We start from the raw sequence: 17,500 nt of genomic DNA, 5'->3' as shown, positions 1-17,500 counted from the left end.
CAGACACAGTTTCTATAAAAAAAGGTCTCAAACATTCAACATGTTCATCACATCAGATAAATAAAAAGTTTGAGTTTGAATCCTGAGCCGCTCCCCTGACCCCTGACCCCTGACCCTCAACACTATCACTTGGATTAGTCCAGGTACAAATCATCGTCTTCAAAAATAAACTACGATCAGCGACCGGATGTAAAGACTCCCGCAGCAGTAGTAGTACTGAAGTAATGATAGTGGCGTGGAGCCATGGTATTGAGGTCCCGCCTATATACAAGTTCCTGACCAATCAGGAGTCAGTCTCAGTCTGTTTTTCTATCATCAAATCACTAATTAAAACCAAACTGATCAGAAACAGTTGAACAAACATCCGTGAGATAAGAACGACCTGAAATGACAGAAACATCTTTGACATCTTTAGTTTGCTCCATGTCCCATCTGCTAACATGGAGGAGGAGGTTTATGACCTATACTGCGGCCAGCCAGCAGGGGGCGATAGGCTTCATCCTTATTAAGAGCCTCTCGTCAGAACATAAATGGACTAATAAATCAAAGTTGTCTCTTCAGGTCTGATAAGAAGCTCATCACTGTCAGGTCAAAGGTCAAAGGTCACAGCCTCGCGCTCCGTTTTCTGCTGCTTCTCCTTAACCATCATTAAACATTGTGTTCAATGACATCACCAGGTTATGCTCCTGACAAAAGAACAAGAGTCCAGACTCAGAGGAAGCGGCGCTGTTTTAATGATGAGGAACATGAGACACAACGAGCTCTGATCATCCTGCAGCCAATCACAGCCTCAACGCGCAGCTTCCTGTTTTCACTGTGACTCTAATGAGTCTGACCTCCGTCTGGTCGCGGAGTGGAAATCAAACGCACCCCGTCAACATTAAAAACCTCATTAGCCACGAACAAACGCCTCTCTACCTTTCTCTCATATCTGTAACAGATCTGAGCTTGATCGACCGACAGATGAGTCCAACTCAAACTCACACTGTGTGTGTGTGTGTGTGTGTGTGTGTGTGTGTGTGTGTGTGTGTGTGTAAAAGTATCTATGTGTGTCTCTGTAGCCTGAAGCCATTCAACTCGAGGCGACTTTGGAAAAAAGAATAAAATGCTCTTTCATCTAAATTTCTCTCTTATCTTCAACGTTCTCAAAACACACAGGCTGTCTGTGTAAGAGTGTGTGTGTGTAGTGTGTATATATTAGAGTGTGTGTCTCAGTGGGATTGTGGGTTTGATGTTGGAGAATAAAGTGGGTCCACACACAGTTTAATGGTGATTACTGCTGCAATCTGCTCCATTATTCATCCTCATCATCCTCACTGTCTCTAAATGTGTGTGTGTTAGCATCACCTCATTATGTTCACAGTTAGTTTCTTTAGTTCACAGTTTGTAAAGCAGCAGTGAACGCAGCACAGTGAGCAGCAGCACAGTGAGCAGCAGCACAGTGAGCAGCACAGTGAGCAGCACAGTGAGCAACACAGTGAGCAGCACAGTGAGCAGCACAGTGAGCAACACAGTGAGCAGCAGCACAGTGAGCAGCAGCACAGTGAGCAGCACAGTGAGCAGCACAGTGAGCAGCACAGTGAGCAGCAGCACAGTGAGCAGCACAGTGAGCAACACAGTGAGCAGCACAGTGAGCAGCACAGTGAGCAGCACAGTGAGCAGCAGCACAGTGAGCAGCACAGTGAGCAACACAGTGAGCAGCAGCACAGTGAGCAGCAGCACAGTGAGCAGCAGCACAGTGAGCAGCAGCACAGTGAGCAGCAGCACAGTGAGCAGCAGCACAGTGAGCAGCACAGTGAGCAGCACAGTGAGCAGCACAGTGAGCAGCAGCACAGTGAGCAGCAGCACAGTGAGCAGCACAGTGAGCAGCAGCACAGTGAGCAGCAGCACAGTGAGCAGCACAGTGAGCAGCACAGTGAGCAGCAGCACAGTGAGCAGCAGCACAGTGAGCAGCAGCACAGTGAGCAGCAGCACAGTGAGCAGCAGCACAGTGAGCAGCAGCACAGTGAGCAGCAGCACAGTGAGCAGCAGCACAGTGACCTCTTCGGCCACCAACAGTTTTAAAATATACGAGTTACATTTATTTTATTTAACAATAATGTTTGCTAATGATTGTATTTCTCATTATTGGAGCCATAACAGTAAATAATATTAATGTACTGCAGCACAATCAGTGTTTTTCATTGATCAATGTAGATCTGTGTTTGTTTAAGTGATCAATAATTTGTATTGATTTAACAAAACAATGCTTCCATTTATTCAATTACAGAAACAGAAGAAAACAAACAGGAATCAGACAGAGAGACAGGGGTGTGTGTGTGTGTGTGTGTGTGTGTGAGTGTGTTTGTGTTTGTGTGAGTGAGTGAGTGAGTGTGAGTGAGTGTGTTTGTGTGTGTGTGTGTGAGTGAGTGAGTGTGTTTGTGTGTGTGTGTGTGAGTGAGTGAGTGTGTTTGTGTGTGTGTGTGTGTGTGTGTGTGAGTGAGTGAGTGTGAGTGAGTGTGTTTGTGTGTGTGTGTGTGAGTGTGTGTGTGTGAGTGTGTGTGTGTGTGTGTGTGTGAGTGTGTTTGTGAGTGTGAGTGAGTGTGTTTGTGTGTGTGTGTGTGAGTGAGTGTGTGAGTGTGAGTGAGTGTGTTTGTGTGTGTGTGTGTGAGTGAGTGTGTGAGTGTGAGTGAGTGTGTTTGTGTGTGTGTGTGAGTGAGTGTGAGTGAGTGTGTTTGTGTGTGTGTGTGTGTGTGTGTGTGAGTGAGTGAGTGTGAGTGAGTGTGTTTGTGTGTGTGTGTGTGTTTTCTTACCGTTTCTTCATCAGCAGGATGACTCCAAGGAAGATGATGATGAAGAGCAGAACGCCAGCGATGGCTCCAGCAATCTTCACCGTGTGATCCGACTGATTCTCCTGCTCTGGTTCTGGTTTTCTGGTTGCAGCTCCTGAAACAATTAACCACTATCAACCGCTGGTAACTACCATGAACTACTGGTAACTACCATTAAGCAACATTAACTACCACTGGGTAACCTGTCAGCAACATCAGCATCAGAAAGCAGCTTCGGTCCCGTTGGCATCAACTGGTTCATTTATATACGTACATAAAGATGTGATAATAATTTCTAATAAACATTCAGTGAAAAACTGATCAAAGAAATTGATAAATGATTTGTTGATAATTAATAACTAAGTGTGTGTTTGATAATGGGATAATAAAACCATCAGTGTGTTTCAGGTTGAACATGTTGAAGATGATGAGCCCAGAGTCCTTCTCCCCTCACTGAATAATGTGATGGGATGTCAGCGCCATGAAAAACCCATTACCCTGCTGTGTGTGTGTGTGTGTGTGTGTGTGTGTGTGTGTGTGTGTGTGTGTGTGTGTGTGTGTGTGTGTGTGTCTCTCAGTGTAATATCCTTCCAGATGACTCTGTAGATGAGAAACGTTCAGGACACGACGTTACTGTTGAGCTGTGTAATGTGTCATTTTAGACCTACTACACTTTTCCAATCAGAACCTGACAACAGCCATCAGTCACTGTGTGTGTGTGTGTGTGTGTGTGTGTGTGTGTGTGTGTGTGTGTGTGTGTGTGTGTGTGTGTGTTAAACTGGTCAGAAAAAAAAAGATGTAAAATTAGAAACAAAACTTTCTCATTCTGGTGGTTTATGTTTCCCTCAGAATAATATTAATAATAATCATTATTATTTAATGAATGAATGAATTATCTGACAGCAGTCGATCTTACTATAACCTGGTTGAGTTCCACACAGAACCAGAAGAAACACCAGTGGAACCAGCTCAGTTTTGTTCTGGTGTTTAACTGAAAAACAAACTGACTGAGTCCAGGTACCTGAGAGAACCTGTTCCCACCTGGTGACTCAAGGGCTCACTTGAGGCTCCGCCCACACTGACACGTTTTCAATTTCAAACTAAAATAATCTCTGCGCACACTAGCACACCTGAAAACACACGTCACATGTCACTGGTCATGTGGTGTAAACAGGAAGTAGATTGTCTCTGCAGTTGGTTGCTTAGTAACGGTGAAGAGTCAGAGCAGGGATTTCTTTTCTCTGAGCGACGACGAGGTGGAACTGTTACTGACAGGAAGTGTTAGCTTTGTGTTCACCGCTGGTAGTCGAGTCACGAGATTGATGAGAACCAATCAGGAAGAGATTGTGGGCGTCTGCGTCATCGTTTACTAAAGTCTGTTTCTGTTGGTCCAGACTAAAACACAACCCCAGAGTTTTCAAACTAAAACGAGAAGAGTTTACACAAGTCTCCAGCAGGTGTAACCTTAGCAACAGGGATGTGTTTTATAACTGAAATGTATCAGTGTGGGCGGAGTCTGAGACGTTAACAGCAGGTGTGAACAAACTGAGCAGATTTCAGGTGAAATAAGGTGTTTTTTATCACCCCCTCAGAAGAAGAGCGAGACTCACTGTTTTCAGTTTAAAGGCTATGAAAGCACTGCTTTGAAGGCAGAATTTATATATATATATATATATGTGGGTGTGTGTGTGTCACAGTAGGCCATAGAGAAGCTGTTTTTTTTTTTATGAGAAAAATCTGCTTCAGGGCTTCAACCAGTCATGCTGAGTGGGAGGTGTGTGTGTGTGTGTGTGTGTGTGTGTGTGTGTGTGTGTGTGTGTGTGTCTGTGTGTGTGTATAAGGCAGACAGCTGTTTAGAGTATTTGAGGCCTGCTGGCGACACAAGATCTCTCACACACACATAAACATAAACGGTCGATGGAAAGTTTACACCTTTAGGCTGGTAAATATTTAAATGTAATTTCCTACCAGCTGCGTGTGTGTGCTCTTATTTTGAAAGAACAGTAGATGATCAGCTGCTTTTATTTTGACAGACTGACTCAGGTTGTCGTTAATAAGAAAAACTGTTTGAATAATTAGAGATACACAGGAAGTGACCCACAGTCACAGGAAGTGACACGCTCAGTGCATCTGTGGCTGCGTTGAAATAGTACATTTCTCTTAAGAACCTTCTTAACTGAGTGAAATGACCTGAAGTGTTTCATAAAAAGATCGTTTCTAATTCTCTGAATGATGAGGAAAGGAGCCTCAATGCTTCCTAACTTATCTCCTTTAGCAGAGGAATCATCAGACCATCCTTTATGAAAGGAACGAAATCTGTGTGTGTGTGTGTGCCAGTGTGTGTTTGTCTTTGTCTTTGTGTGTGTGTGTGTTTGTGTGTGTGTGTGTGTTTGTGTGTGTCTGAACATGGAACGTTTCTATGTGTCTGTTGTGTTTTGTCTGACCTGTCAGCTGCTTGTCGCCTGCTGCCGGGGCGACTCGAATATACGGCGTCGTGAGCTGGGTGACGATTATAGCAGCTGTTCATCCAGGAAGGCATGCAGAGAGAGAGACAGTCAGATAGACAGGCAGAGAGAGAGACAGGCAGATAGACAGGCAGAGAGAGAGACAGTCAGAGAGAGAGACAGAGAGAGAGACAGTCAGATAGACAGGCAGAGAGAGAGACAGGCAGATAGACAGGCAGAGAGAGAGACAGTCAGATAGACAGGCAGAGAGAGAGACAGGCAGATAGACAGGCAGAGAGAGAGACAGGCAGATAGACAGGCAGAGAGAGAGACAGGCAGATAGACAGGCAGTCAGATAGACAGGCAGAGAGAGAGACAGGCAGACAGACAGGCAGAGAGAGAGACAGGCAGATAGACAGGCAGAGAGAGAGACAGGCAGATAGACAGGCAGAGAGAGAGACAGTCAGATAGACAGGCAGAGAGAGAGACAGGCAGATAGACAGGCAGAGAGAGAGACAGGCAGATAGACAGGCAGAGAGAGAGAGACAGTCAGATAGACAGGCAGAGAGAGAGACAGGCAGATAGACAGGCAGAGAGAGAGACAGGCAGACAGACAGGCAGAGAGAGAGACAGGCAGAATGACAGGCAGAGAGAGACAGGCAGACAGACAGGCAGAGAGAGAGACAGGCAGAATGACAGGCAGAGAGGAGAGACAGTCAGACAGGCAGAGAGAGAGACAGGCAGAATGACAGGCAGAGAGGAGAGACAGTCAGACAGACAGAAAGAGAGAGACAGTCAGACAGACAGAAAGAGAGAGACAGGTTGCAGCAGTGGTTTGACTTGAGGCAGAAACATTAGTAACATCATCTTGCTCTGCTGACATCATCACCACCTGTCTCACATCATCACAACCTGTCTCACATCATCACCACCTGTCTCACATCATCACAACCTGTCTCACATCCTCACAACCTGTCTCACATCATCACAACCTGTCTCACATCATCACCACCTGTCTCACATCATCACCACCTGTCTCACATCATCACAACCTGTCTCACATCCTCACAACCTGTCTCACATCATCACAACCTGTCTCACATCATCACAACCTGTCTCACATCATCACCACCTGTCTCACATCATCACAACCTGTCTCACAACCTGTCTCACATCATCACAACCTGTCTCACAACCTGTCTCACATCATCACCACCTGTCTCACATCATCACCACCTGTCTCACATCATCACAACCTGTCTCACATCATCACCACCTGTCTCACATCATCACAACCTGTCTCACATCCTCACAACCTGTCTCACATCATCACCACCTGTCTCACATCATCACCACCTGTCTCACATCATCACAACCTGTCTCACATCATCACCACCTTTCTCACATCATCACAACCTGTCTCACAACCTGTCTCACATCATCACAACCTGTCTCACATCATCACAACCTGTCTCACATCATCACCACCTGTCTCACATCATCACAACCTGTCTCACATCATCACAACCTGTCTCACAACCTGTCTCACATCATCACAACCTGTCTCACATCCTCACAACCTGTCTCACAACCTGTCTCACATCATCACCACCTGTCTCACATCATCACCACCTGTCTCACATCATCACAACCTGTCTCACATCATCACCACCTGTCTCACATCATCACAACCTGTCTCACATCCTCACAACCTGTCTCACATCATCACCACCTGTCTCACATCATCACCACCTGTCTCACATCATCACAACCTGTCTCACATCATCACCACCTGTCTCACATCATCACCACCTGTCTCACATCATCACCACCTGTCTCACATCATCACAACCTGTCTCACAACCTGTCTCACATCATCACAACCTGTCTCACATCCTCACAACCTGTCTCACATCATCACCACCTGTCTCACATCATCACCACCTGTCTCACATCATCACAACCTGTCTCACAACCTGTCTCACATCATCACAACCTGTCTCACATCATCACAACCTGTCTCACATCATCACCACCTGTCTCACATCATCACAACCTGTCTCACATCATCACAACCTGTCTCACAACCTGTCTCACATCATCACAACCTGTCTCACATCCTCACAACCTGTCTCACAACCTGTCTCACATCATCACCACCTGTCTCACATCATCACCACCTGTCTCACATCATCACAACCTGTCTCACATCATCACCACCTGTCTCACATCATCACAACCTGTCTCACATCCTCACAACCTGTCTCACATCATCACCACCTGTCTCACATCATCACCACCTGTCTCACATCATCACAACCTGTCTCACAACCTGTCTCACATCATCACCACCTGTCTCACATCATCACCACCTGTCTCACATCATTGAATCAGTGAGATGATGTCAGCAGAGCAGAGAAACACACCTGAAAGAGAAGCTCGTTAATCAATCAGTCAATCAGGTATTAGTGAGCTCAGGAAGGAGTGAGGACAGACCGCTGCCCCACCGCCGTTGATGATGTCATGATGATGTTTTGTGTTGCAGTGTAGCTGTTGTCATGGTGACAGTGAGAACAGATGTTACACGTCGATCTGAACGATCACGTTAGTCTGGATTATCTGATCCAGAACGTCATGGTAACACTCATACTGAGACGTGTGTTAACATTCAGCTGAAGTTCACTTCTTTACATTCACATCAGCTACGCTCTGCAAGGCATCATGGGTAAAGGAGGGGGGGACCCCTGGGAGATCTGGTTGGCTGCTGCAGCGTGACTGACAGGTGTCAGGGGACCACCAGAGCCAATCAGCATCAGGTGTCGTTAAACACTACAACTGTGCTTCAATAAAAGCTGATTAAAGCTGAGTGTGTGTGTGTGTGTGTTTTAGCTTGTTTAGCTGCAGTGTTTAACAGCTCTCTGGATGCCCATACAATCCTAGTCATTAGCCTTGTGTTAGCCTAGCATTAGCGAAGGGCGTAGTGTGTGTGTGTGTGTGTGTGTATGTGCAAGGACAAGGACATCAGGTCGTCCTGTCGCTGGAGGACGGAGTGAGGGACAGGTGTCGGGAACTGACAACCATCTGTGGGTCATTATACTTCTGGATGGGACCAGCATGCTAACCATTAGCATAGCACTCCAACAGCTAACTGCCATCTGTGTCTCATTACTCAGAACATCCTGTTAGCTAGTGGCTAATTTAGCAGTGAAATCCAGTCCAGCAGAAACCAGGTCTACACAGCTAACTGTGCTAACGCTAACAGAGCAACACTCAACGTACATAATCTAAATAAAATGTTATGAATTCTAAATAAAATGTGCTTTTAGATAAATAATGTTTTAAAAATCAGACTAAATAATACTTGAAGTAATGAAGCAATAAGACCTGCAGGTGGCGGGCTGATTTAAAAAGTAAGAAAGGGCCCCTCATCTTTCATAATAAAATGTAATCTCTTAAAATAATGTTCTTTCCACCTTTCAAAATAAAATGCACTAATGCCTCTCAAAATATTATTTACCTTAAAAATTAAAATTAACTAGATTTCATTACCTTTAGTGGCCACTCGCACACAGTCGATCTTTGTCTCCTGTTAGAGAGAGAAGAGAATTAGTTTCCTGTCAACACCAAAGCCCACACACACACACACACACACACACACACACACACACACACACACACACACACAGTCGTAAACAGAGCGGACAGAAGGCAAATGGCTGTGGATCAGTGCCTGTGCTGGCACACTTTAGAGATAACACACATATACACACATTCAGACACACGCAGATTGTGTTGTGTTGTGTGTTAATTATTGACACTGTGGGGTTTATAATTGGTGTGTGTGTTGAATAATGCAGCAACACTAGTGCTTTTTACTGTCACCAAACCACAGAGACACTCTGCTGCTGCTGTGTGTGTGTTTGTGTGTGTGAGCATGAATATTCATGAGCTCTTGAGGTTAATTTGTCGTCTATTTGTTAAAACCAGAAAGACGCAAGATGTTCTCTCTCGCCTTTCACCAAAACTGTGTGTAATAGCAAACAATTACCTTTTCACACATATTTGACAAAGTGCACACAGTCACACACACACAGCCGCCACTGCAGCCTATTAGTGCCGCGGGTCAGGCTGCTGGAACTAGCTCCACTCATATTAAACTGTGAGTGTGTGTGTGTGTGTGGGCATGTCTATCTATAGTTATGAGGGCCAATTTTGGTTCTATACCATCATTGTGAGGACATTTTGGTTGGTGCTCACAAATTAAATTGGCTTTTTGGGGCTTCAGACTTGGTTTTAGAGTTAGAATTAGGTTTATGTTAGGGTTAGGCATTTAGCTGTGATGGTTAGGGTTAGGGGCTAGGGAATGCATCATGTCAATGAGTGTCCTCACAACTATAGACAGACACACACGTGTATGGGGTGTGTGTGTGTGTGCTGGACCTCTCTGTCTAGGTTTCGCTTCTCTGATTTATTATGACAGACAGCAGAGAAAAGTGAAGGAAATTGAAAGGAGAGAATAATGTGAAGCGTTTGTTATGAAGAGACGAGTGTTTTTTGTTCTGGCAACGTCGAGCTCTGCTGAACACTGTGATTGGATCCTGACAGCCACCAGTCCTTCACAAGCCAGACACTGTTTCCTCCTCATTAACTAAGTGGAAAACAGCTCATGGATGATATGAAGCTTCTTTAAACCAGTCCTCCTTTTATCACCTCTGACGTCCATCATTAAAAAACAGGGTTAGGGTTAGGACAGGTGAACTACGTGTTACCAGAGGACAGGTGAACTACGTGTTACCAGAGGACAGGTGAACTACGTGTTACACGAGGACAGGTGAACTACGTGTTACCAGAGGACAGGTGAACTACGTGTTACCAGAGGACAGGTGAACTACGTGTTACCAGAGGACAGGTGAACTACGTGTTACACGAGGACAGGTGAACTACGTGTTACCAGAGGACAGGTGAACTACGTGTTACCAGAGGACAGGTGAACTACGTGTTACCAGAGGACAGGTGAACTACGTGTTACCAGAGGACAGGTGAACTACGTGTTACCAGAGGACAGGTGAACTACGTGTTACCAGAGGACAGGTGAACTACGTGTTACCAGAGGACAGGTGAACTACGTGTTACCAGAGGACAGGTGAACTACGTGTTACACGAGGACAGGTGAACTACGTGTTACCAGAGGACAGGTGAACTACGTGTTACCAGAGGACAGGTGAACTACGTGTTACCAGAGGACAGGTGAACTACGTGTTACCAGAGGACAGGTGAACTACGTGTTACCAGAGGACAGGTGAACTACGTGTTACACGAGGACAGGTGAACTACGTGTTACCAGAGGACAGGTGAACTACGTGTTACCAGAGGACAGGTGAACTACGTGTTACCAGAGGACAGGTGAACTCACCCCATTAGCAGTGCTGACGGCCTGATAGTAGATACCATAACTCTTATGAGGCAGCAGAGGAGCGTTCCAGTAACCACTGTACGTCCTGTTGTCACCTGTTAAACACACAAACACACACAGACTCAAGTAAATAGGCATACCTAACTAACAAGGTAACTGTCTAGCTAGAATCATACTAACTAACTAAATAACTTACTAACTAACTTACTACAAGACTGAGTAAGATACTGATTAGCTACTTGCCAGCTGACTGACAATTTAACTACTATCAGTTACTTACTTAAGCAACACTCTGACAAACATACTGACTTGTTTACTGGCGATCGAAGTTACCAAGCTTACTAACTACCTAAATTTACTAACAGAGGCTAACAAGCTAGGATCGCATATGGCTAAAAAACTAATTTACTAACTAGTTTGGCAACTAAAGCACTATTAATATAACATAAAAGTTAGCAAACTAAGTCAGCTGGTAAGCAGCTAATTTAAAAACAATATACTGGTTGGCTAACAATTAACAGTTACCAATGAAGTTGGTAAACTAAGTCAATAAATCAATGATTTAGCTAGCTAGCTAACTGACTGACAAATTAACTATTTTACTAACCAGCTTAGAAATTAACTCAAAAAGTTACAGGCTGATTGACTTATTTCCTTTTACACTGCTATGAATTAGCTACATATTTATATTTCTAATTCACTAACTGGTGACTGACCGACACAGAAGGGTATGGGGGCCCTCATCTCACTCATCGGCAGCTCGGCGCTGAAGTAATACTGCGAGTTGAGCAACGTGGCGTTCTGGAAGTGAATGGGCACCGGGTAACAACGCAGGATCTCTGCAGTACCTCTCCTATGCCTGCGGGGGCGCTCCTCCTCCACCACCACCTGGTACTTACTGAAGACAGATGACAGACAGGTTCATTCATTAGTTAGTTGGTTTTATACATTACCTTTAGGCAATGATTTATCTAATGTGACTGATTTATTCCACTATGCTAAAAGAGCTGCTAGCCATTTAATTAGTAGACACTAGCTTGTTAACTAGTTAGTTTTAGCTAATCAGAGTATATCTAGTTAACCACTCCATCACTGCCCATAAGCAAATGATCACTTGGTCCATGGTTGTGGTTAGTCTTTAGTTAGTGAGCTAACCAGCTAATGTGTAACCAGGTAATCAGTTAACCTTTGTTTCTATATTAATTTGATCATTTGTTTCTATGATACTTTGTTTTGCTGCTTTCACGAGAACAGTTCATATGAATGGTTAGCCTCTGTAGCTTCTACATGCTTACACTAACGTTATTATCAACATCCATGTTGCTGTTGCCTAGCAGCAGTGTTTTCATGACTAATCCACTTGAACGCAAACATTGTAACCATGAGTTCCTGAGGTCCATTTGAAGGCGGCACTTATCCAGGTGCATTTTGGGAAATGTAGGATCAACTGTTAGAAGTCAACTCCTCTCAGGATCTTTTGAATTTAAGCGTTTAGTTTTGATGCTGTCGGAGAACGTGGACTTGACTTCTGTTCACATGCGACTCTGACACGTTAACGTTCTTGGTGATCTTGTCGTCCAGCTGTTCATGATTCAGCCTCAGAGAAAGGTCAGCTCTGCCTCTCCTCCACTCCATCACCCTCTCCTTCTCTTTTATTAACTCTCTCTCTGTAACTTTACAACCGTCTGAAATTAAACTGATAATTCATTTCATCCTGTCTCGGCAGGTATTAAATCCTTTATGTAGATAAAATACATTAAGACACAAGAGTCTACAGGAAACATCCTCGTTCCTGAGCTGATAAGAACTTAAAATAAATCCCTCTTCACATCCACCATGAAAACAAGATGCAGGCCAATACCTGCTACCTACTTGTGGTGTCATGAACGATGCTTGTTACCACGGTGATTTAATGTTTCTTGACGACTTCTATTGCGGAACTTCATTACATTTTTATTCTGTTGCGTAAAAGGAGCAAAAATGTAACCGGTGGAGTTGAGTGATGTGATACGATGAGAAGGATGTGAATATGTTTGTGGGTGATCTGTGTTTATTCTGAATGACAGAACTACAGAAATTTGACATATGAAGATGGACGACACATCTTCACGTCTTCCTGTTAATATCTCCGATACGAACGCTGCCATCTTGTGGCAAAGACGTCACTTGCAGTCACAGTCTGAGCAGTAGTGATCGTGGGGTGGAGCCACTGTATCAAGGTCCCGCCCATACACGCTCTCAACCAATCCTGAGTCAGTCTCAGTCTGTTTTTATATCATCAAATAACTAATTCAAACCAAACTGATCAGTAACACTTGAACAAACAACAGTGAGATAAGAACGACCTGAAATGACAGAAACATTTATTTAACGTCTACTTTGATTTTTTAGTTTGGTCCAGTTTTGGCGGCCGGTCACTTTCTTTTTCTACCAGCAGGTGTCAGAGTTCACACATAAACACAGAGCTGCACCTGAACGCACCAGTCTGAGTCCTGAGGGACCGAACAAACAATAGTCGTGTTTTTCATGGGAACCAGGTTCAGGACAGAAGTCATATATCACCACACACACACACACACACACACACACACACACACACACACACACACACACACACACACACACACACACACACACACACACACACACACACACACACACACACACACACACACACACACACATTGAGGGTGTGGATGGTTAAACTGCAGCTTTGTCACATTTCCTGCAGGACAGGAAACTAAAGGAGGACAGGAAGACACACTGTAACACACACTGTAACACACACTGCAACACACACTGTAACACACGTATGTATTGTTTAATTCCCGCCTGACAGAGACAGATTCAGTCATTTCTCTGTCCTCTTCCTCCTTCTTTCTTTTCTTTTTCTCTTTTTCTTCTTTTCTTTCTTGTCGTTCTGTCTCCTCCCCCTCACATCTCTCTCTCTTCTTCTCTCTTTTATTCCTCTCTCTGTCTTTGACAAACCATCTCCAATCACATTTCTTCACGCACACTTGTTGTGTGTGTGTGTGTGACAGTAATCTGATTACAGCTGCAGGTCGCCCACGGCAACACCTTTTGTCTTACAATGCAGGGCTCTTAAACCTCAGTGTATGTGTGATGACTGTGTGTGTGTGTGTGTGTGTGTGTGTGTGTGTGTGTGTGTGTGTGTGTGTGTGTGTCGTACTGTGTGTGTGTGTGTGTGCCCAAAGGCTAACACACACACACACACTCTGGTGTCAGAAGAGACAAAAGCAAAGTTAAATATACAACCACAAACATGAAATTGTACCTCAGAGCAGAATCTGTTCAATGTGATGGATTCTACATCAGCTATCATGTCAATTAACACACCGTACATCACACACACACACACACACACACACACACACACACACACACACACACACACACACACACACACACACACACGCACACACACTTTACATCCTCGGCCTGGTTCCTGTATAAATCAAAACATGAATCTTGTTTCAGTTGAAATGATTTTGTGTTTTTGTTGGTTTCTTGTGTCACATGTTGTTATGAACATGTGTCTTCACTTGTTTCATGTTCTATCTGAGGAAGGTCTTCATCATGCCTGGAACACGTCTCTTCTGTGACCACAGCCATGTTATTTCTGAACACAGCCTGGCAGAATGTTAACAGGAGAAACCGTGTGAACCTTGCGTGTTGCTCTGCGTATTGACACACGTGTGTGTTCTCTCAGTTACGTGTCACTGCTGTGATTGGACTCACTGATCAGAAATTGTTCATAAAAACAAACGTAGACTCCGAGTCCAGGGTGACCAGCAGGGGGCGACTCCACTGGTGGTTTCTATAGAAGTCTATAGAAAGTGACTTCTTACTTTATAACGTCAGGAAACATTCAGGAGTTTCTGTCTCAGTCTCTAGTTTCAAGTCTTCTTCAAACAGCTGATGTTCATCTAGTGAATTATGATCATTTAGAGTCAAACAGACCATAAAGCACCGGATGTGTTGGGGGGGGATACCACAGTGTGATTGACAGCTAGTCCCATCCAATGGGTGCAGGTGTAGGTGGGCGTATCCAGCCTTCAGTCTTAATATGATGCTGGACATCATGAGGCTTCAGAACGTCAGCCCACTATCGAAGACACTCATGACAATTTGGCTTCAGGGATCCCATAATGCATCACTGTCTGCTGAAAGCTTGAAATCAATATGTGATGTTGACAACAAGTGAAATGAGACGACATCATAGTGACAAACAGCTGAGTCTAATAATCAATAAAAGGTTTTATTGTGATTATTGATCACAGAAGTTGTGGCACACTGTGCATCAGGAGCACCGGGACATTTCCCGCTGGCCTGATGCTCTTAAACTGACAAGTTCACCAGGTCAGTCAGGTGACACTGCAGTGTTCCAGGCCTGAGGGCAAACCGCCGCATGAATTAATGAGATAACTAACAAATTAATTAAATAAACTTTTATTTTAATATTTAATATTATGAATGAGCAATGATAAGTAATAAATAAAATGAATGATAAGAAAGTAGGACTGCATGTGAAACTACTTCAGACTTAAGAAATTAATGATTTCTCATTACCACTGTGTGAATAAACTTTATAATGAAGGAAAACTGCATTTCAAGCAACACAATAAGAGAAACTACCTGTTTCCACAAATTCATTTCCCTTCACAATGACAGTTCACCACCTCAGGGTCTCACTCTGACAACATCAATCTGATGTAGAATTTCAAACTAAAAGCCCTTGAAATATCCTTTTTTCAGGGTTTTGGTCGTGGAAACAGAGAAGCAGATTCTTATGGCACTTGACAGATGACGTCACTGAAAAGATGTCAGAGTTCAGTGAGTCACTGCTGCTTTACTCAACAAATGGAGTTAGCTGCAGAATCCGAGGTCTGGTGCTTTGCGTGAAAAGGCCTGATTATTGTCCCAGTCCGACCCTGGATGTTGTTTTGTTTGAGTCACGTTAGAGGTCGAAGGTCAACAGGAAATCTCTGAGATCTGAGACTTTTATTGTTGAAAGAAGAGACGAAGAGTCAGTTCATAAACCACTGTGTGTGTGTGTGTGTGTGTGTGTGTGTGTGTGTGTGTGATTGACACATTAGCTGTTAATCCCCTGTTAATCCTCGTGTTAGCAGCGGCTCTGATTAGCTCCGCCTGCAGATCGTTAATTAACCAAATCCCTCGTCACAGCCCGGCGACAGAGAGCAGACAGCTGTTGACATGGCGACTGTTACCGCGGATACTGCCTCCCTCTTGGCCCCCTGCGATGGAGATTTAACAGTGTGTGCGTGTGTGTGTGTGTGTGTGTGTTACCTGACTGGTGCTCCTCGGCTCTGAGCTGGTCGCAGCAGGATAGTGACGGTGGAGTCGGTCTGGTTCAGAGGAGACTCCTGGTCGTACGCTGGCATCAGCGGAGCTGAGGAAGAGCACATGTGTTTCTTTTACACCTTTTGAACTCACCACAGAACATTTACTTCAGGTCAGGGGCCCCAGAGCCTCCGAGGCCCCGTGTGAATAAGTGATAAAAGTTTGACATCAGATCTTATTTTGAAGGATCGTACCTGAGATCTTGGTGGTGAACTGTGTGATCACTGGAGGTCCGAAGCCTTTAACGGTGGAGGCTCTTATTGTGAAGGAGTAGGTGGAGCCTGGGTAGAGGCCCGTGAACACGTGGCTTGTCTCATTAGTCGGTTTGAATACCTTGCCGCTCTGATTGGACAGATCGAACTCTGTGTCGAAGGAGCTCAGAGCTTTGTAAGAGATCTGTGGATAGAAGTGACGGACATGTCTGCTCACTGGGGCTTGTGGGTAATGTAGTCCTAACTGTTAGAGTGAGAGCACTGTCTTTACACCATTTAGAATGTTTATGTTTATTTCTGATATAACTCAATCAAAACAAAAAATAAACTTAACATTCTGTCAGTGTAATAACATGCATTATAACATGTGCAATAAATACAATAACCTGTGTTATAACACATGTAATAACATGTGTAATAACATGTGATATAACTACAACAACCTATGTAATATACATATAATAACATGTGTAATAACACATGTTACGCCCTGTGTTATAGCATGTGTGTGTACCTCGTACTGTCGGATGAGGCCGTACGTCTGCAGCGGTTCTCTCCAGCTCAGACTGATCTGCTGCTCGTAACTGCTGCCGACAATCGAGTCCACAGGAACCGCTCCAGGAACTGAGACAGAAACACTGAGGTTATCGAGAGAATCTGAACCAATAGAAGCTGAGACGGACTTTCTACTGAGACTCTACTGATGGACATGCGGACATGTCGCTGACTCGTACCGTCCTCGTCGGTCAGCACCAGCAGCTCCTCGCTCTCCTTGCGTCCCTCTGGGTTACTGAGGACGAGTCTCAGGCTGACGTTGGTGAACGGTGGAAGGTTACGTACGGTGTGCTGCGGCACGCTGCTCAGAGTGTCGTACACCACCTCCTCCCTCACCTCCTCCTTCACCCGCTCCCTGCACCACACACAGAGGGGGAGGGGTTATTGTTGCTGGGCCCCTCCCTGACTTTACCCTTGGGGCCGTGCTCTGAACCTGGTGCCCCGCTCTTTCTCTTTACCCGCCCCCCCACCACTACATGACTCCTCGCCCCCTCCTACTTTTATCTGTGGCCCCTTACCTGCTGGCGGTCCCTGCTGGTCTGTAGTGGTACTGTGCGGTCACGTTGTAGCTGTGGCAGCGTGTCACGTTGTATCCGAACGGTTCCCATCGAACCGTCATCTGTTTGGACTGAATGTCGACAACCTCCAGACGCCGCGGGCCGTGCATCGGATCTGACGCACAAA

At 44.8% G+C, this 17,500-nt stretch overlaps 1 protein-coding gene across 15 annotated transcripts in view; it reads right to left on the bottom strand.

The window, feature by feature from the left end:
* The window catches only part of LOC117753902 (receptor-type tyrosine-protein phosphatase mu-like), a 96,664-nt gene that overhangs the window by 32,113 nt on the left and 47,051 nt on the right, over positions 1-17,500 (bottom strand). For 10 of the 15 annotated variants that reach the window (XM_034572403.1, XM_034572404.1, XM_034572405.1 and 7 more), the window contains exons 10-19: positions 17,335-17,488; positions 16,996-17,171; positions 16,776-16,885; positions 16,244-16,445; positions 15,996-16,098; positions 11,384-11,565; positions 10,668-10,762; positions 8,804-8,840; positions 5,255-5,329; positions 2,793-2,925 (exon numbers count right to left, since the gene is read on the bottom strand). In XM_034572403.1, coding sequence (XP_034428294.1) covers positions 2,793-2,925; positions 5,255-5,329; positions 8,804-8,840; positions 10,668-10,762; positions 11,384-11,565; positions 15,996-16,098; positions 16,244-16,445; positions 16,776-16,885; positions 16,996-17,171; positions 17,335-17,488 — 1,267 coding nt within the window. The remainder of the gene's footprint in view (positions 1-2,792; positions 2,926-5,254; positions 5,330-8,803; positions 8,841-10,667; positions 10,763-11,383; positions 11,566-15,995; positions 16,099-16,243; positions 16,446-16,775; positions 16,886-16,995; positions 17,172-17,334; positions 17,489-17,500) is intronic. The other 5 variants (XM_034572413.1, XM_034572419.1, XM_034572415.1 and 2 more) reach the window with 1 other exon arrangement.

The sequence above is a fragment of the Hippoglossus hippoglossus genome, chromosome 20 (assembly GCF_009819705.1).
Source record: "Hippoglossus hippoglossus isolate fHipHip1 chromosome 20, fHipHip1.pri, whole genome shotgun sequence".
Lineage (NCBI taxonomy): Eukaryota > Metazoa > Chordata > Actinopteri > Pleuronectiformes > Pleuronectidae > Hippoglossus > Hippoglossus hippoglossus.
Note: the sequence above shows the minus strand (reverse complement) of the source record. Positions and strands in the feature narration are given on the sequence as shown.